Below are 20,685 nucleotides of genomic sequence, written 5' to 3' on the forward strand. Positions count from 1 at the left end.
ACCAATACACATTAGGCTGTGACATTACTTCTATACTAGTTGACATGAATAGTCTAGTCTTGATACATTTTGTAACATTCATTCTTATATCTACTTTTAGCTATTTTGTGATTTTTCGTTTTTCTTCTTAAAAAATATTATACTACTAAATAGGAACATTTGGGGTGAGACATTTTTGAAAAATCATTGATCATGCCTAGACTGATTCTATACATCTATACTGTTAAGCTAAGCTTACTAGTGGGGTTGCTGTACTGAGGAACCACAGGGGAACCAGCCTTATGTTTTCCCTTTTAGGTTCATTAGTTTGATTTACAAAAGAAGAGTAGGCATACTACCCCTTCTACGTAAGACTCATAATCTAATAAGACTAATAAATAAAGGAAAGAGGGAGGAGGAAGAGAAGAGGGGCGAAGATGAAAGAGGAGGAGAAGAGAGTAGAGGATGACAGGAAAAGGGAGTGGAGAGGAGTTGAGAAGAGTAGGAAGAGAAGACAGGAGCAGACACAAGAGGGGAGGTGTGGAGAGAAGAGGACAGGATGAGATAGGAGAGGAGTGGAAGAGAGAACATATATCAATCCCAGTGCTCATGTGTTTCAAAGTTCCAGTTCAATAAATAGTTTTTCATCTACAGCTTGTTGCATTATTTCATGCATTGATATTATCAATAAGACATAATCTCTAAGCATTTACAATGTAGCCTTGACTGGCACATCTTTTAAATCAAGTAAGTAGTCAGGTGTCCTAGGGGGTTGTGTGTGTGAGGGGAGGGGGGCACGGATGGGGGCGGAAAGCTTCAGGGGCCTATAGATCATCACTCAATATGGTACCTGGAAAATCAGGAGGTAGCATGGAAAAAAATGTCAAGGCAAGTGTGGGAACCCTGAGAGAGAGTCTGGAAGAGGACAGGAGAGAGAGAGTCTGGGATGGACAGGAGAGAGAGAGTCTGGAAGAGGAGAGAGAGAGTCTGGGAGAGGACAGGAGAGAGAGAGTCTGGAAGAGGACAGGAGTGAGAGAGTGGGAGAGGACAGGAGTGAGAGAGTCTGGGAGAGGACAGGAGAGAGAGTCTGGAAGAGGAGAGAGAGAGTCTGGGAGAGGACAGGAGAGAGTTTGGAAGAGGAGAGAGAGAGTCTGGGAGAGGAGAGAGAGAGAGAGAGTGGGAGAGGACAGGAGAGAGAGAGTGGGAGAGGACAGGAGAGAGAGAGTCTGGGAGAGGACAGGAGAGAGAGAGTGGGAGAGGACAGGAGAGAGAGAGTGGGAGAGGACAGGAGAGAGAGAGTCTGGGAGAGGACAGGAGAGAGAGAGTCTGGGAGAGGACAGGAGAGAGAGAGTCTGGGAGAGGACAGGAGAGAGATAGTCTGGGAGAGGACAGGAGAGAGAGAGTCTGGGAGAGGACAGGAGAGAGAGAGTCTGGGAGAGGAGAGGAGAGAGAGAGTCTGGGAGAGGAGAGGAGAGAGAGAGTGGGAGAGGACAGGAGAGAGAGAGTCTGAGAGAGGACAGGAGAGAGAGAGTCTGGAAGAGGAGAGAGAGAGAGAGTCTGGAAGAGGACAGGAGAGAGAGAGTCTGGAAGAGGAGAGAGAGAGAGTCTGGGAGAAGACAGGAGTGAGAGAGTGGGAGAGGAGAGAGTGAGAGTCTGGGAGAGGACAGGAGAGAGAGAGTCTGGGAGAGGAGAGAGAGAGAGTCTGGGAGAGGAGAGGAGAGAGAGAGTCTGGGAGAGGACAGGAGAGAGAGAGTGGGAGAGGACAGGAGAGAGATAGTCTGGGAGAGGACAGGAGAGAGAGAGTCTGGGAGAGGAGAGAGAGAGAGTCTGGGAGAGGACAGGAGAGAGAGAGTCTGGGATGGACAGGAGAGAGAGTCTGGGAGAGGACAGGAGTGAGAGTCTGGGAGAGGACAGGAGAGTGAGAGTGGGAGAGGACAGGAGAGAGAGAGTCTGGAAGAGGAGAGAGAGAGAGAGTCTGGGAGAGGAGAGAGAGAGAGAGTCTGGGAGAGTATTGGTATTACAACTCTGTACATACATCTGATTAGCATTAGACCCAGTAGTATACCCAGTTTAATCACCTGTACATTGTACATTACTATTGCACTTTACTGTTACAATGCACTCTGGTTGGATGCCAAACTTCTTTCCGTTGTACTGTACTTGTGCTGTATAATGACAATAAATTGTAATCTAAATTTAAACAAAGAGGGTAGACATGGTAAAATATCTGCTCAACCCAATATTGTATTTAGATAAATCAGCAAAGAACTTAAGCCATAACAGGGTGTGGTGTGGCAGTCAGTAGATCAGTATTAAGATGTAGGCATAGGTGTTGCATGCAATGACAATGGAAGGTGAACAGGTGTTTTGTAGAGTGCTAAGAGAACCAAAAAGATAGCCAAAAGAAATGGAAAGGCCACCTGCCCGCCATCCAGGCAGGAGTGAAGATAGAGATGAGCAGTCATGGCTAGATCTGCATTTAGTTGAATTGCATTATAGCTTCGAAAATCGATCACACACAAATATTTATTTATTTTAGGTTAAGGGGTGTGATCTCTCCAGTGAGGTTAAGGTAAGGATCAGGGTACAGTTTTTCTTTTACAACTCTTGAGGTGAAACAGTGACAAAATGCAGATACATTCTAGCCATGACCATGCTTAATGACTCCATGTAACTAACAACCCATCTACACTATGCACACACTCACTTTTAAACAAACACTAGATTCATACCTCATTTGCAATTGCACCTTACCTCAAAGTTGTGTACCTAATTTTCTGCATTGTACCTCAAACTTGAAACTTTACCAAAATGAGCAGAGAGGGGAGCTATGGTTTATGGCCTCCTCTCTCCAGGTGTGGCCTAATTTGACTAATTACTAGAAGGAGCCATGATGGGTCTCCGCCTCTCACTGTACAAAGGTTGATGCTAGATCCTCTGCATTTTATTGGGGGTCGTTTTTGGCAATGCCTCAAGTCGTCCTAATTTTAACCTTAAAGGTTGTTTATAAACCTATTGTATCCCTAACCGTAACCATTCCCACCATCTGAAAATCTAAAATAAATGTGAACATTTTCTTCCGGGCCGTCCAATCTAGCATCTACACTCTAAGAACAGTTGGTCTCTCTTTGGTCTCATTAACAACTAAATACCCTCGTATTTACCTTATATCATGCAGTATCTGTCTTTAATCCACTCAACCTCACCAGTGTTATGCCCTCCAGGTCCCCTCGATCACTTCCCAGACAAGCTGGACATGCATCTAAGCTCTTTCCCAGAAGACGGCACTCCCCTCCTTCTAATGGACGATTTTAACCTGCCTGACTCGCCTCAGTCAGAGACAGTGGTCTCTCCCTTACAATCCTTTGACCTGACTCCCACTGTCATGCCTCCCACTGACAAAACAGCAGGGGTGTAAAAAGTACCCAGAAATTATACTTAAGTGAAAGTATGGGTACCGTCTCAAAATCTTACTCAAGTAAAAGTCAGAGTCTCTGACTAAAAACACACTTGAGTAAAAGTTTAAAAGTTTCTACTTTTAAATGTACTTAAGTACTAACTTGTGTTTAATTAAAGATCCCCGCTTTCTAGTCTTGCACAAGAACCAATCAGCATGGGTATGGGTGGGTTCATTTTCCATTGATGGGGATTTGATTGTCTGTTTTTAAATAAAGCGCGGCAGCAGGATTAATAACGTTAGCGTTAGTTCGGCCAGAGAAACAAATATACTAATTAAAATGGTTGGACCTGTGAGATTTGTACTTTGTACTTTGTAGGTCTGCATTTTAAATGTAAGGAGTAAAAAGTATTGTTTTTTTTATCTGAAATGTAATTGAGTAAAAGTACAAGTATACAAACCTAATAATATTCTAGTAAAGTACAAATCCTCAAAAACAGTACTTAAGTATTGTAACAAAGTACAATTACTCAAGTGCTTTACACCCCTGCAAAACAGGCAGCTGCTTGGATCTCATATTCTCCCGTGACTCCAACACCATGGTAACTCTTCATATATCTGACCACTCCTTCTCACTAACTCTTATGCTTAACCCAAAACCATCCACCCCAACCCAAATCGTCTCAGTCAGACGCAACCTGCGCTCTCTATCCCCCTCCACCTTCTCCTCCGACATCCTATCCGCTCTACCTTTGAGTGAGCTCTCCCCACAGATATGGCAACCTCCACCTTCTTCTCAGCCGTCTCAATCTCCATCGACAAGCTCTGTACCCTCGCTGAGAGGCCTGCCCGCCGTTGTCCACCCAGTCCATGGCTGTCAGATGCTGTGATACCTGCCAGCTGGATCCGATACCCTCCCCACTCCTCCAGACCATAGAACCAGACATCCTCCCATTCCTAACAGCAACCATCAACTCGTCCATCAATTCGGCGGTGGTTCCCACCTCCCTAAAACAAGCCAGAGTCACACCGCTCATTAAAAAAAAAACATGAACCCCACCGTCATAGATAACTATCGTCCTGTCTCTCTTCTCTCCTTCCTTTCTAAATCACTTGAACGTGCTGTATCCAACCAACTTACTGATTATCACGTACAGAATTACCTCCTAGACCCTAATCAGTCAGGCTTCAGGACTGGTCACTCCACAGAGACAGCCATCATAGTGGTCACAGAGGCTCTTCACTTAGCAAAAGCAAAGGGCCTCTCCTCTGTCCTGATTCTCCTGGACCTGTCGGCAGCCTTCGACACACTCAACCATTAGATCCTCCTTACGTCCCTCGCAGGAATGGGAGGGCTGGCATGGCTGACATCCTACCTCGACAACCGCTCCTACCAAGTATCATGGAGAGGGACCCTGTCGGCCCCCCACCCCTTCGGACGGGTGTCCCCCAGGGCTTGGTCCTTGGACCCCTCCTCTTCTCCCTCTACACCAAATCTCTGGATAACATTATCACGTCCTTCTCGTATCATTTCTATGCCGATGATACTCAACTCTTTCTCTCCTTTCCTCCCTCAGATATCCATGTCTCTGAGAGAATCTCGGCCTGTAGCACCCCGAAAATGGGGGACCCTGATGTAAACAAGACGAAAGTCTTTCTCTGGTCTGCATCCCCTTAACAATTGTATGTATTGAGCTGTACTGTACTGTACCCATTCTGCAATCTGTTAATAAAGTTTTCAATCAATCAATCAATCTGTCTGTCCGACATCTCCGCCTGAATGACGACCAACCACCTCAAACTGAACCTAAGCAAAACAGAATTGCTTCACCTGCCGGCCAAATCCTCCACGCTGACTGATTTTTCCATCGCAGTGGAAAATGTAGCCGTGGCCTCATCCCCGACCGCCAAGAACCTTGGTGTAGTGTTTGATGATCGCTCACACCATCCGCTCACATCACCGCAATGACCAGAACCTGCAGAGTCCTCCTTCCTTCCTGACAAAAGAAGCCACTCAAGTTAACTCATGTCTTGCCTCAACTACTGCAATGCACTGCTCGCTGGTCTACCGCCACCAAGCCTCTTCAACTCATCCAGAATGCAGCCCCCCGTCGGATCTCCAGCCTACCAAAGTCAGCCCACCCCGCTTCTTGCCGCACAAATCCACTTCAAGGTCCTCGACCTGGCATATCATGCAGCGAAGGGAACGGCTCCCGCCTACCTCCAGTCAATGGTCTCTAACTACACACCCTCAAGACCCCTCCGCTCAACATCCTCTGGCCATCTCAGACCCACTCCTATCCGAGCTCCGGGAGGGTCATCAAAGAGAAGCCGCCTATTCCTGGTCCTCGCTCCACAATGGTGGAACGAACTTCCCATCACAGTTAGGACAGCCGAAACACGACCAATCTTTCGCAGTCAACTAAAAACACACTTCTTCAGTCAATATCTGAAATGAAACGGTCTTCTACTATCATGCTTCCTACTATAGTATGTCTTTACTACTGTGCACTGAACACTGCAGCACCCAAATTTCAGCACTGTTTGATGAACATTGTTACTCAGCTATAAGAGTTGTACCTTTCCTGCTGACTTGTCGTACAGAACTTGTAAGTCGCTTTGGATAAAAGCGTCAGCTAAATGACTGAAATGCAAATGTAAAATGTATTGTAGCAGAGTGGAAATGTGCTATACAATTACCTTGAAAGCCTAATAAATTCACACACACACACACACACACACAAGATACACTACATCACTATGGTACCCATGTACATGTCGAAATACTTCCCAAAGGTCAGTGAATACCACGACCACAACACCAGAGGGAGTTCCACAAATCATGTTCAACCCAGATTTGGCTCAAACAAGGGATATGCCACATCAATGTGGAACACCCTACCCACAGCCGTAAAAAAATGTGAATCCCTACCCACCGCTCTCAAAGAGCACCTACGGGAGGCTGCATTTCGAAACTGGCCCCTGTAAACATCCAAACCCCCCCCCCCCCCACCCAACCCCCTCCAATGTACAGTTTCTTCCCCCTCAAATGTATATACTCTCTTTTAGAAACTCTGTCTCACAATACTGTATGTTTGTGTATATTGTATGTCATAAATGTCTGGATGTAACAGTACTGTTTATCTGTATGTCATAAATGTTACGATGAATTGAAAATGGGGGACCCTGATGTAAACAAGAATAACTTTGTTATTCCCGAGATAGGATACAGTAAGTGGAGGAATCGGGTTTCTTATCCTCGTGTTTGTCGGGAATGGGGGACCCTGATGTAAACAAGACGAAAGTCTTTCTCTGGTCTGCATCCCCTTAACAATAGTGTGTGTGAATGAATGAATGAAAACTTTATTTAACAGATTGCAGAATGGGTACAATACAGTACGGCTCAATACATACAATTGTTAAGGGGATGCAGACCTGAGAAAGACGTTTGTCTTGTTTCCATCAGGGTCCCCCATTTTCAATTCATATAGACATATATGACATACATGACATACAGATAGTCAGTACTGCTACATCTATACATTTATGACATACCAGATTTGCAAATACAGTACTGTTTGTGATACAGAAGGAGTCAAGAAAAGGGAGTATATACATTTGACGTAGAAACTGTACATTGGAGGTTGGGTGGGGGGGGTTGGGTACATTGGGATATTGACAACCATACTGGGTAATTTACATTGGAGGTGGTTGGGGGGGGGGGGGGGGGGGGCGGGGGGCACACTGTATAAACAAGTAACACTGTACATTGAGGGGGGGGGGGAGGAGACACTGTACAAACAAACACAATTGTACATTGAACTATTGACAAAACCATACTAGGTAAATGACTGTACATTGGAGGGGGTTGGAATGATTGATTGGGTTAGGATATTTACAGGGGCCAGTGTTGAATTGCAGTCTCCCGTAGGTGTCCCTTGAGAGAGGTTTTGAAAGTGGGTAGTGATCCACATTCCTTTACAGCTTTGGGTAGGGCGTTCCACATTGATGTGGCATAATTGCGAAACGTGTTTAGTCCCTTATTTGAGCCGAATCTGGGTTTGACATGATTTGTGGAGCTCCCTCTGGTGTTGTGATCGTGGTATTCACTGACCTTTGGGAAGTATTTTGTGTATTGAGCCGTGCTGTATTGTATCCATTCTGCAATCTGTTAATAAAGTTTTCAATCAATCAATCAATCACACACACACACAAATCTGAAATAAATGATAACAACAGTAGCAGACAGCAGTTAAAAACAGTGAAACCAGATAAAATAGTAGAATAAAAGAATTTAGATAAAATCATCAGTCACTAATTAATTTATTTTTTTTTATTTTTTTTTAAACCTATAGGAACAGTGAGGGACAAGAAAGAGTGCCTAAGTATGACCAAAGGCCTGTCTAAACATATGTGTTTTTATTTGTTTTTAAAGAGTTTTCAGAGGGGGCAGTTTGCAGGTCCAGGGGGAGAGCGTTCCAGAGCCTTGGTGCCGTCACCTCGAAGGCTCGATCACCCCTTGTTTTAAGCCTGGACCTGGGGACCACCAGGAGGTGCTGATCGGCAGATCTGAGTGAGCGGGTGTTGGTATAGGGATGGATAAGTTCAGTGATGTAGATAGGGGCCTGACCGTGGAGTGCTCTGAAAATATGTCCAAAACTCTGCTGCCCGCATGCTCACCTCCACCCGTCGCTCTGATCACATCACCCCTGTCCTCCACGACCTCCACTGGCTTCCAATCAAATACAGGATACATTTTAAAATACTACTCATCACATTTAAAGCCCTCAACAACCTTGCCCCTCCCTACCTGTCCGACCTCCTCCACCGTCACACGCCCACCCGTCGCCTTAGGTCTGCAGATGCCAACCTCCTAACACCTCCCACGACCAAGCTCCGGACCTGGGGCGACAGGGCCTTTGCTGCTGCTGCCCCCTCCCTCTGGAATGCCCTCTCCATCCATATCCGTGATGCAAACACCCTGACATCTTTTAAATCAGCCCTCAAAACTCACCTTTTCAATCTTGCTTTTGACCTCTAATTCTGTCTGTTTTATTTTATTTTGTCATCTATTATTTTTGTTCTGTTTTTTTGTTTTGCCATAGTTTTGTCTCTCCTACCCATGTAAAGCGTCTTTGAGCACCTGGAAAAGCGCTATATAAGATAGATGTATTATTATTATTATTATTAAAGTAAAAGTGAGGACTTTGAAGTGAATTCTATAGTGTACCGGGAGCCAGTGCAGGGATGCCAGAATGGGAGTGATGTGACATGATTTTTTTGACCTTGTGAGTAGCCTGGCTGCAGCATTTTGGACCATTATTAGTTTGTCTGTGGATGATTTGGTGAGACAGGTGAAAAGTGATTTGCAGTAGGAAATAAAAGCATGCACGGACAGTTCTAATTCAGAGTGAGATATGATGGTGCGTAGTTTTGCAATATTTCTGAGGTGAAAAAAGCAGGTGAGTGTTTTGACATGTTTGTCTAGGTTCATGGCCTGGTCGAAGACAACACCCAGGTTTCTCAGATGGGGGCGTATGTTGTCTTTAAGGGACCCCAAGTGGGTGGCCACTCTAGCTGCAGTCTTTTCAGCTGCTACGATCAGCACCTCCGTTTTTGCAGCATTTAACTGGAGGAAGTTACTCCCCATCCAACTCTCAATGCTGAGCAGGCACTCCTGGAGAAGGCTGAGTTTCTCCAATTTATCGGGTTTAAAAGAGCAGAGTAGCTGTATATCGTCTGTGTAGCAGTGGTATTTGATAGAGGAAAGCAGCTGTTGTGATTGGAGGGTAAAGAAAAGGGGGGGGGGGCTTGGGATAAGTCAATTGGCCAGGAGGAATTCCATGTTGGTTGGTTGGTTGGTTGGTTGGACCCAGCAGGTTTAACTTCAGTCTCTCACACACTAGTGTACACACATATTTTTTTTTTCTATAACCTTTATTTACCCAGGCAAGCAAGTAAGAACAAATTCAGATTTTATTTATTGTCAAAAGTATGCATAATGTTGTGTTAATTCCACAACAAGAGATATGTAAGGGATAATGTATGGCTACGAGGTCATTGTCGCAAAATAATTGACCGACACGGAGTTTAAAATACCGAGGCGCCGCGCCGAGGTGTTTTTTTTTTTTTTTTTTTTTTTTTGGTCTTTTTCCCCCTCCATTTTTCCTCCGATTTTCTCCCATCCCAATGTTAGTCGTATGCCAATTCCCAGTCCCTTCCTAGTCGCTGCGCACTTACCCCCCACAGTCAGATCATCTGGGAGAGTGGAGGCTACCACGTGCTTCCTCCGACACACCTCCAGCCAATCACCGCTTCTTTTCACCTGGCAGCGCGGATTCTCATTGAGAGGGCGTAGCGTGTGGGAGGACCACACTATCCCCCTCACGTCCAATCCGCGCTTAGCAGGCGCCCCGACCGAACTGTAGGAGTCGCTGTTTACAACGACCCGGACCCACCCCGCCAGCTTCTCCCACCCTCTGATACAGCCAATTGTATCAGTGCAGACGGCCAGCCAAGCTGGTGACAACCCCGGAGCTGTGAGCTGGATTCGAACAGGCGAATCAAGCTCACAGCTCCGGGGCTGGTGACGAACGCAATCTCCGCTCGACCACCTAACCGCCCTCGCGCCGAGGTGTTTTAAACGTAGTGAAGGTCAATTATTTTGCGACAATGACCGAGTAGGCTATACATTATCCCGCTTATTACATGGCTAACTTACTAACAATATACCTAATTCATTTGACAAATCGCAGTTCTGTGGCTCTGTCAGCCCAAATAAAGTGATTATTATTATCGCGTGCAGCCTCTGGCTCCGCTGTCAGTGCAGCGCTATACATTATCCCGCTTATTACATGGCTAACTTACTAACAATATACCTAATTCATTTGACAAATCGCAGTTGTTCTGTGGCTCTGTCAGCCCAAATAAAGTGATTATTATTATCGCGGGCAGCCTCTGTGTTCTGGCTCCGCTGTGTTCTGCTCCGCTCGTCGCTCCGCCCCCTGTCATCGCCGGCACGGCAGTGTCTAATTGCACTGAAACAGTGTGTCAGTGGGCTTGATTGCGAACAGCTGCGCTCTGCGGTCATTATTGAAAAATCTGCGGTCATTATTGAAAAATAATGACCGCAGTCGGGGGGCTATTGACCAATCACAAGCAAGCATTTCGGCGAATGTGAAAACGCCATGTAATAAGTAATGTTAATTACCTGGAACCCTGCATATATCGGTATCGGTTGATATCGGTATCGGAAATTAAGAGTTGGACAATATCGGTATATCGGTACCGGTAAAGAAGCCAATATCGAGCATCCCTATATTTAGTTTTATTTATTTAGTTGACATCATATTAGTTTACTGCCATATCCATCATCCCACTTCCACTTTACTGCCATTATTGTATTATTGTATTTTACTGCCATTATTTATTATTCATACTTACTATGTACCACTGCTGCTAAAAGTTTTGCACTAAGTTCTCGTTTACCTCTATATTTACATTTCACTCATACATAATTTTTTTTGCTACTGTCTACATTGTATACTGTCCATATGTTACTTTATGTTTATAGTGTACTATATTCGTCACCCTCTTAAAATAATGGCCTAAGTAATTTTTTGGATTTTTTATTTTTTTGCCTAACTCATATCTTCATGATGCTGGCCACCCTCTGGTACAATCGCCTACATCCTTAATTGAAAGGATCATGCTGTTAATACCCTGGAAGAATATTGCCTATGTCAAGAGTGTGACTTAGGCAGTTTATCTTTTGCCTAAGTCACAAGACATGCGACTTAGGCAATTTTACAACTTTTCAAGATGGCAGATGCTTCGAGAAGCAAGAAAAGCTACAGTCTGGATGAAGTAATTTCCATGATTCAGGGCTCGTCCCCTATTGGTAAGTGATAAGGTTTACTATAATATAGGCCAGGCTATACATGTTGTGTAGTTATTTAGTCTTTTACTGTCACAAACTGTTTAATTACAAACACAAAATAGTGAATGAATCCAAGCAGAAACATCTCAAAGGAATGCCATACAAGGGCAAAGGTGGCAACAAAATACCTGAGAAGGCTAAGGGTCCTCCCTGCAATTCAAAGTTCTGTCAACGAGTCAAGACTCAAGACTGCCAATCCATTACAGAAGAACAGAGGCAGTGGATATTTCAGAATGTTTGGTCGATGAACACCTGGGAAGAACGTTGATTATACATCAAAACTTTGGTCACAAAGGTCGCCATAAAGCAAAGGAAAGTTGCTGAAGAATCCAGGCGCAATGCGTCATTGTCCTACCAACTTAAACTTCAGGATGGAACGAGTCATAAAGTGTGCCAGGCACTTTTTTCTTCTACACTTGGTCTCCATGAAAGAACCATTAGACACTGGCTGAATGAAGACACCATCGACCATGACAGACAAGCAGCAGCCCCGCCAACTAAATCTGGACCTAAGAGTGGCAAGCATGCAAAGCTGGAAACTGACGTCACAGATTTCCTTAAGGACTGGTTGAAGGACCTGCCCACTGTTGATTCGCATTACTGCAGAAGCACAGCGACCTACAAAGACAAGAAGTTCCTTCACCCAGGCACAACCATCTCCCAACTACATCGGGAATATCAACAAGCAGCTGCAGCTGCTGGAGTGAGGGCCGTTGGGATACGGCATTTTACAGATGTGTTCCATGAAGGAAAGTATTCCGTATTCATTCCTCGAAAAGATCAGTGTGATGTTTGTGTTTCATTCAAGCATGGTAATATCAGTAAGGCCAAATATGATGCACATGTGATGGCAAAAGATGAAGCAAGACAAGAGAAATCCCACGACAAGGATTCTGCAAACAATGAGAAGTCCGTTTGGACAATGGACTTGCAAGCCGTGCTGCTGTGTCCAAAAACCCAAGCCAGCTGCCTGTATTACAAAACAAAACTGCAGGTCCATAACTTTACCCTCTATGACTTGAAATCAAAGGAAGGGTACTGCTACATGTGGGACGAGACTCAGGGCGATCTCAGTAGCGAAGTATTCGCACACCTTCAATATCGCCATTTTGAAGGTTTGATCAAAGATCATCCAGAAATCAAGGAGATAGTAGTGTGGAGCGATGGTTGTGGTTATCAGAACCGCAATGCAAATGTGGCGAATGCATTTTCTGAGCTTGCCAGGAAATATGGGGTACTAATAACACAGAAGTACCTTGTTGCTGGACACATACAAATGGAGTGTGACAGCATGCATAGTACCATTGAACGTAAAATTATTACGGATATCATCACCCCGAGAGACTACGTGATCATACTCCAGACTGCAAGAATCAGACCATCACCCTACCATGTGAAGGTGGTCAAGCATGATGAAATCCTGAAATTGAATGGCTCTTACATCCTCAGCATCAGACCAGGCAAAAAAGCTGGAGATCCGACTGTACATAATTTGTGGGCTCATCAGTTTAGCAGTGATGGCAAGGTCCATTACAAGCTATCCTTCTCGGAGAACTCGTGGGAAGCACTGCCACAGAGGGTCCAGGTGCCAAACGAGCTGATGACATGGATTAGAATGTTTCCACATGCTCTGCCAATCACAGAGAGGAAGTTTCAGGACCTTCAGTCCATGAAACATGTCATGCCCACCGAGTGTCATCACTTCTTCGATAATTTGCCACATAAATAGGCATCAATCAATAGCTCTGCAAAGAAGAGCTGAAGGGAGAAGTGAGTAGAAGAACATGCCTCCCAGTGTTTGATTTTCCTGCCATTTGTTTGATTTTGAGTGATTTAATTGCAATAAAAACCCAGTAAAGAAGAGCTGGGGGGAGAAGTGAGGAGAGGAACATGCCTCCTCCGTGTTTGATTCACCTGGCATGTTTGATTTAGCCAAGAGTGATGTAGGAGCCAAAGCTATATATTTAGGTTATTGTATTATATGAATGTTTATTTTTATAACCGTACATAAATGGCATTAGGAATATTGATTGGATTTAGATAAAGTCATTGAACCGGCTTATTTGTCATAATAGAACATTCTAGAACATTTGTGATGTCACAGTATGATGTCATGACCGAACGTTCTAGAACATTTGTGATGTCACATTATGATGTCATGATTGAACGTTCTGGAACATTGGTGATGTCACCGTATGATGTCATAACCGAACATTCTAGAACATTTGTGTCTATATATAGTCCACAATTCTCCAGTAGAAGGAGAAAAAGACGGTGAAGAAGGAGAAGAAGGAGAAGAAGAAGAGCCCATAAAAAGAATTGCAGAGGGCAGTAATACGCCACGATGCGTCTACACTGCCGGAAATTCAATAAGAAGAAGAAGAACAGGCAGTGATTGAAAACAGAGCCTGGGAGACGGTTCCCCCTCTTGGGGGGGCCCTCCAAGAGAGGAGATGATGTTTGTATTGTGATTGTATGACAAGAGGAGCAGAGAAGAAGGAGACAGAGACGATAGAAAGGTGTTTTGAAGATGAGAAGAAGAAGAAGAGGAGTGTAAACTTTCTCAAGTGTGGACGAAGCAAGAATTGTGGAGGGCAGTAATACGCCACGATGCGTCTACACTGCCGGAAATTCAAATAAGAAGAAGAAGAAGAACAGGCAGTGTGTAGCTTGAAACAGGACTGAAGAGGACTGAACAGATAGACTAAACAACATAGACTGAAGCCTGCATTTCTCAACCAAGGTGCCAAGCCTACCGTTTTGCTGTGGAAAGAGCCGGCAAGTTGATTTACGGCTTTCCAGTGTGGAGGAATTTTCATGTGTCGAGTCGGCGGTGATTTTGGAGACTGGGATAATACAGTTTTCTTACCTTGTAGTAGTAACGTGAATATTTAGGAAAATAGCTTTAGGACCACTTCTGTAAAGAAAGACTTCGCTGTGGAAGAGAAATAAACCATTTAGATATCTTTGTTTTACACTGGAGCGGCTGTGGACAGTATTTTTCTTTATCAACGAACGTACTACTCACAAGTAAGCAACTTTAACCAGTAGAGTGGAACGTCGGCCCTCATAAGTGATTTGAGTTGTAACTGTTGAGTTTGCTTTATTGAATTAAAGGGCCAACCACAGTCAAACTGCCCTCTGTCTCCTGAGTCTCTGTGTGCCCTGCTAGTGTGACTTATCCTTCCCCATTGTCAAAGAAATGGGAATAAAATAAGTGACACGTTTTGCCCAATCAGTTACTCAAGAAGTAATTTGGCCTAAGTCAGGTTTACAATGGCTCAAGTCACAACGGCATGTTCGTAAATTGGCCTAAGTCATTTATTCCTTTTATGTTACATAATTGATAAGACATCGTTATTTTTATGTTAATTGTCTTCTATTGTCATAACATTTTTGTGTGAAAGTATTAATAAATATAATATATTCTATATATGGTTCAGTTTATTATGTTTCCTGAAAAACGAGAAATTATGACTTAGGCCACTATTTTAAGAAGGCGACGATATGTTACTTTATGTTTATAATATTAGATTTTTTTTTTTTTTTATCAATTTTTTTTTTATTATTACTTAACATGAAAACAAGACAACACAATACAATAACCATAATAACAATACACAGAACTTCACAGGGAGATAACAGAACAATAATAATAAAAGAATAACAATTTATAAAAACAGAGTACAACATTTTAAATTTTAAAGGGGTACTATCTTACAATTGGCCTTTCCCAGTATTCAGTACCGTTTCCCGGCCGTGTGGCTCTATATCAATAAGACTTATGTCTCTAATTCTCATATTGGCGCACTCTTCCAATTCCCCTCACAACCCTCACCCTCACCAAACTGAGTCATCTCAAAACGTGCATATCAGTGATGTCAGAGATTCCCAGCTGCATAACAATGTGGCAATTGTCACCAGGCCACACAGTGGTTGGAGCCCAGCCTCAAAACGGCTTAAGATCCTGAGGTCGAAAAACGCTGCCCCTGAGTACCCGACCAGAAATACAAAACAATGAATCTTTTCGAAAAACAAAAACCTACAGTGTTCCATAGACTCACAGGAACCGTGCAAAAGTGCCCAAACAGTGAAGAAATAGCAAAATAGCAAAATAGCTCCCCCCCCAATAAAATTCCCCCAGTTAAAGTTAAGAAGGACAAGACAAAAGACAAGACAGACAAGACATTTCCTCCTCCCCCTCCCACGAGACCGCCGGACTCCCCCGAACAAGCACCTCAACCCCGCTCAGCCGCACACGGCGGTCCTGACCTTCTCAGCTGCTGCAAACCACAGGTCAATACCAGCCTGCCCCACCCCAATCACCCGCGCCGTGGATATCTCAAGATAAATCACATCCAACAGTGTTAGGGACCAGTTAATCACTGTGAGCTTCTCAGGCTCCTTCCATCTCAATGCTATTAGATCTTGTTTTTTATATGCACCGTGGGAAGGGGGAAACGCAATTTCATGTCTTGCACATTACGAGAGGTGACAATAAAGCTGACTTTGACTTTGACCCTGTGTCTCCTCTGTTCTTGTCTGTCCATCCTGCAGACCCCGCTGTTGTCCTCATCCTCCCCCCCAGCGGCCATGTCTTCCCCTCACTCCTCCAAGCTGAAGTACGTGTCTCTGGCCGTGCTGGTGTTACAGACCACCTCCCTGGTGCTCACCATGCGTTACTCCCGCACCCTGAAGGAGGACGGCCCCCGTTACCTGGCCTCCTCCGTCGTGTTGCTGGCCGAGGTGCTCAAGATCTTCACCTGTGTCTGTCTTGTCTTCATAGACAACAGTAAGTATGCAATGTGGAGCAGGGCAGACAATTAAACACCAGCATAAAAAAACATGTTTGCATTAGCAAAATATTTAAAAACCTTAAAGGGCACGTATTGGGGAAAAGGGGTTTTGCTTCGTCTTTGTATGGATCCGACAGTCTGACATCTTATTCAAGGTGCTGAGGGGAAATGACATGGCTGCTCCTTTGCCGTTTGGCCTGTTTTTCTTTTTAAGTCTTTGTTTTGTTTTTTTTCGTCTATTTTTCTCCTCCTTTTTCTGTATTTTTCTCCCATCCCAATTTTAGTCGTTATGCCAATTCCCCCCTCCCCTTCCTGGTTGTTGCGCGCATTTGCCCCCCCCCCCCCCCCCCCACTTGCCGGTCTAGGGAGCCCTGAAGTCTATCAGATGCTTCCTCCGATACATACTCAGCCAGCAGCCTCTTTTCACCTGCCAGCGAGGACTCTCACTGGGGAAGTGTAACGCGTGGGAGGATCACACTACCATACCCAGTTCCTTCCCTCGCTGTGTAGGCGCCCTGACCGACCTGTAGGAGTCGCTGTTTACAACGACCAGGATACAACCCACCGGCTTCCCACCCGCTGACACTGCCAATTTGTCAGTATGACGACCGGCCAAGCCGGAGGCACCGCTGACAGCCGGATTCGATACCAGTGTCTCTGCGGCGGTAGACCGACGCTTAGTCCGCTGCGCTACCCGGCCGCCTGGCGTGTAGTCCTCATATAATTATGGCAATGTGATGATTTTTGTAAAGTAATTCTCCCCTTCTGGTTCGGGCCTCATGAATCATCAGCTCCTTTACCTGCAGTCTGTGGATCCGAACAATGATGGCCCTTGGTTTCTTCTCTTTCCCGGGCTTAGGAACTCCTTGAGTCTATGTGTTGGTATTGAGTCTCTCCCTACTGGCCATATTCACACACGGCAGTCATTTTACTGCCGTGCTCAGGTTGGGATTCCTTTTTTCTTTTTATCTTCCTCCTATTTCTCACTCCCCCCCCCCCCCCCCAAGCGTCTTGGGTGGTCCCTTAGTGTCTAACCAGCATGCCCCTCTTCCTCAGATTTCAGTGTTCGGGCATTGAATAGGACCCTGAAGGAGGAGATTGTGAACAAGCCCATGGAGACCATGAAGCTGGCCATTCCCTCAGGGATCTACACCCTGCAGAACAACCTGCTCTTTATTGCCTTATCCAACCTGGATGCTGCCACCTATCAGGTTATACTTGTTTTATACACATACTTGTTTAATGTTACAAAAAGCTGGGTGGAGATGGTGGGTTGAGATTGTGGGCATGAGGGTGGGCGGGAGGCGTGTAGCTGTTCCGCAACAGTAAGTGACTTCCGGGGTAGGCCTGATTGGCCCCGACAGGCACGTGACGCGCAACTTTCTCTGCCGCGCGGCACGCTCCGCGGAGCCGAGTGGCAGAGCTTACGGAATTACGTAACCGTCCAAATACGCCATGACTCTCATTCGGCGCTATAGCTCACCTGGCAGAGAAGCGGTCCTGTGATCCTGCGGTCCGTTGTTGGTGAGTTCGAATCCCATCAAATCTTTTTTTTTTTACGTGATTTTTTTTTTAACGTGTATTCTTTCGCCGGTTAAGGTTAGGCATGGTTATGGTTAAGGTTAAGGTTAGGCATTGTTTCGGAGTTGGTTAAGGTTAGAACGGTTAAGTTTAGGCGCTGTTAAGGAGCTGGTTAAGGTTAGAGTTTGTCTTAGAGAATGGCAATATTCTTTCTATGGTTAAGGTTAGGCATGGTTAAGGTTAAGGTTAAGGTTAGGCATTGTTTCGGAGTTGGTTAAGGTTAGAACGGTTAAGTTTAGGCGCTGTTAAGGAGCTGGTTAAGGTTAGAGTTTGTGTTAGAGAATGGCAATAGACAGCCTATTTCCGCGCGACAGCTCTCAGCAGCCTCGTTGCGCGTCCTGAGTTTGCCGCGTCACGTGCCTGTCGGGGCCAATCAGGCCTACCCCGGAAGTCACTTACTGTTGCGGAACAGGTACACGCGGGCGGGAGGGGGTCTGGGGTTGCATATGTGAGGTGTAAATATGACCCGGGGGTGTAAATAGACCTGGGGAGATAGTTTTAAGACCCGTTATTGCCTATAGTTATTTTGTACCATAGGCGTTTCTCAAAGTAGAGGGTTTATAACGGTTCCACTTATTCAATTGGTCTGACATTTGACGGGAGCAGAGTTGAGCATAATGAAATGACATCTGCGTTTTTACATTTGAAAAATAACAAGAAAAAAGTCATGTTACAAGACTGTGTACCTAATGGAAAACAACATGTTTCCAGGAAAGGGCTATTCGGATTTTAACACCAGTCTCTGCAACACGATCGATGTCTACAGTATATTAATTAATACGCTCATGCCTGCTCGCTGTGTGAATACTGCCAATAATGATCTGCTTGTGTTTGGACAGTGCGCAGTTTGTCATTACGCAGACTTAGGACTTGGGTGCTGAGAGGGTAAACTCTGCTAGGAATAATTTGAATGCGATCGCACGTTACAATTAACGTGTGGTCCAGTGCATGGTGCGAAAGGAGCTTTAGATGTATGTGCTGTTGTGCTGTGTTTCAGTGTTTTGCTTGTCTTGCTCTCACGTTCTACAGGTGACTTATCAGCTGAAGATCCTCACCACAGCGCTGTTCTCGGTCTCCATGCTGGGTAGAAGGCTGGGCCTCTATCAATGGCTCTCCCTGCTCATCCTAATGGCTGGCGTCGCTCTTGTACAGGTATTAAACACAGCAGCTAATGATCATTTCAATAGGATGGAATAATTTCACTCGTTTCAATACAGATGACCTTAAAACCTTGAAAGAATGACCTTTGCACCTTGAACTAAGGTTGTTTTAAAGATGATGATATTGTGAGAAAACCCTTAAAACAAGCCAATAAAACAAATGAAATTAGCTGAACCCACTGACCGATTTTTAAACATATTTCAAGAAAACCATTGATATAATTAATAATTAAAGGAAGTTCTTCAATAGAAAGCTGTCACAAGCTTAGCACAAATCAATGGAAGCAGATACGGATTAGCTAGCCTATTTTATAACCCAGGGTGTTTCTGGCCAATGCCTAGGCTAGCTGATCCGCATCCACTTCCATTAATTTGTGCTAATCTAGGCTAGTTTGCAGCCTACACTGTAAGAAAAAAAGCTGCAAGAAAACGGTAAATGTCTGCCATCAATGGTTGCCAAATACTTACTGTCAAATTACAGTAAAATCAAATACATTTACAGATTACAACCTTTATTTAATGGTTAATATTTTGATAAAAGGCAATTTACTCAATTTTTATGGCATTTACACTTAACACATTCTGTGCCACGCAGTTTGCCCATCTTATACAACTCTCTGCCAGTGCTGTAAGCCTATGGAGTCGCTCACCTTCTTTGCCGGGCTATAACTTTTTAAATATTATAGCTATATCGACATTACTATGGCCCATTCAACATCGGGTATCTATCGTTCCGGATGTGGGAACGTTATATTTTTCCATTCATACATTGTCGTGTTAGTACCGTCGTGAATATAAGTATGTTTTTAGAGTGTAGAGCAGTAATTCCTGGAATGCGAGTTATAGGCCCTGACGCATATTATACATAATTGATTGGCGTTTCGTTCCTATACACGCTATATTAAAAAAATCAAATGCATATGCTCGGTATACATTATGCTCCATCATGCGTGAAGGAAAGGGGGTGGGGGGGGGGTCGTTTATGATTCCTTGATTGTCAGTAACGGCTTTCTTTAGTACGACATCATACGTTGATCAGATGGATTGCAATGAAATAAATGGACAATCGAGCTGGAATTAACGTATGATGACAATAGTATTGTTATAAATTGAGTTAAGTTGAACCTTTATTAATCTCCTTGGGGAAATTTGTCCTCTGCATTGACCCATCCTAACTATTCAGGAACAGTGGGCAGCCACACAGTGCGGCCCCCATGGGACAAACTCCAGTTGTAATGCCAGTACCTTGGTCAAGGGCAATGGCAGGAGTATTTGGTAACACTTTATAATAACACTCAGTTATAAGGCCTTTATATGGTATTTGTAGATAATGAACTAATCATGAACAAACCATTCATATACATTCGTAAATTATTCGTGCTGCCCCACGCTTTTAAGGTATGAGCAGGCTAAACACCTTTTTTGTTGGTAAATTTATTCCATCATTTCCGACCTACAACTCTTATATTTTGTGTAGACGTACTTGATGTGGTGGGCGCTAACGTTACATTTGAATTATGTGTTTGTTCCTAATGTGTGCTCAGTATATTGCGGTATGTGATGACACCAGGGTAATACTTATTTGTATTTTCAGGCTGTATCGGCGCCTATACAGCCTGAAAATACAAATAATTATTACCCTCATGTCATCATCACATACTGAGCACACATTAGGAACAAACGCATAATTCGAATGTAACGTTAGCGCCCACCACATCAAGTACGCCCCCTAAGTTACACTATATGTTATGTGTGCAGTGCACATGTATTTTATATGTTAATACAATTGCATTTATCTATAGTCCTAATTCTGTCACTGTTTGATGTCACAAA

The 20,685-nt window shown here is 44.3% G+C and overlaps 1 protein-coding gene across 3 annotated transcripts in view; it reads left to right on the top strand.

The window, feature by feature from the left end:
- Positions 1-20,685, top strand: part of slc35a3b (solute carrier family 35 member A3b) — a 107,662-nt gene that overhangs the window by 44,993 nt on the left and 41,984 nt on the right. For 2 of the 3 annotated variants that reach the window (XM_084326918.1, XM_084326920.1), the window contains exons 2-4: positions 15,873-16,107; positions 17,168-17,322; positions 18,722-18,844. In XM_084326918.1, coding sequence (XP_084183044.1) covers positions 15,909-16,107; positions 17,168-17,322; positions 18,722-18,844 — 477 coding nt within the window. In that variant the 5' untranslated portion in view covers positions 15,873-15,908. Of the gene's footprint in view, positions 1-7,811; positions 7,950-15,872; positions 16,108-17,167; positions 17,323-18,721; positions 18,845-20,685 lie in introns of all 3 variants that reach the window. The other variant, XM_084326919.1, reaches the window with a different exon arrangement.

This window comes from Notolepis coatsorum, assembly GCF_963971535.1.
Source record: "Notolepis coatsorum genome assembly, chromosome: 13".
NCBI lineage: Eukaryota > Metazoa > Chordata > Actinopteri > Aulopiformes > Paralepididae > Notolepis > Notolepis coatsorum.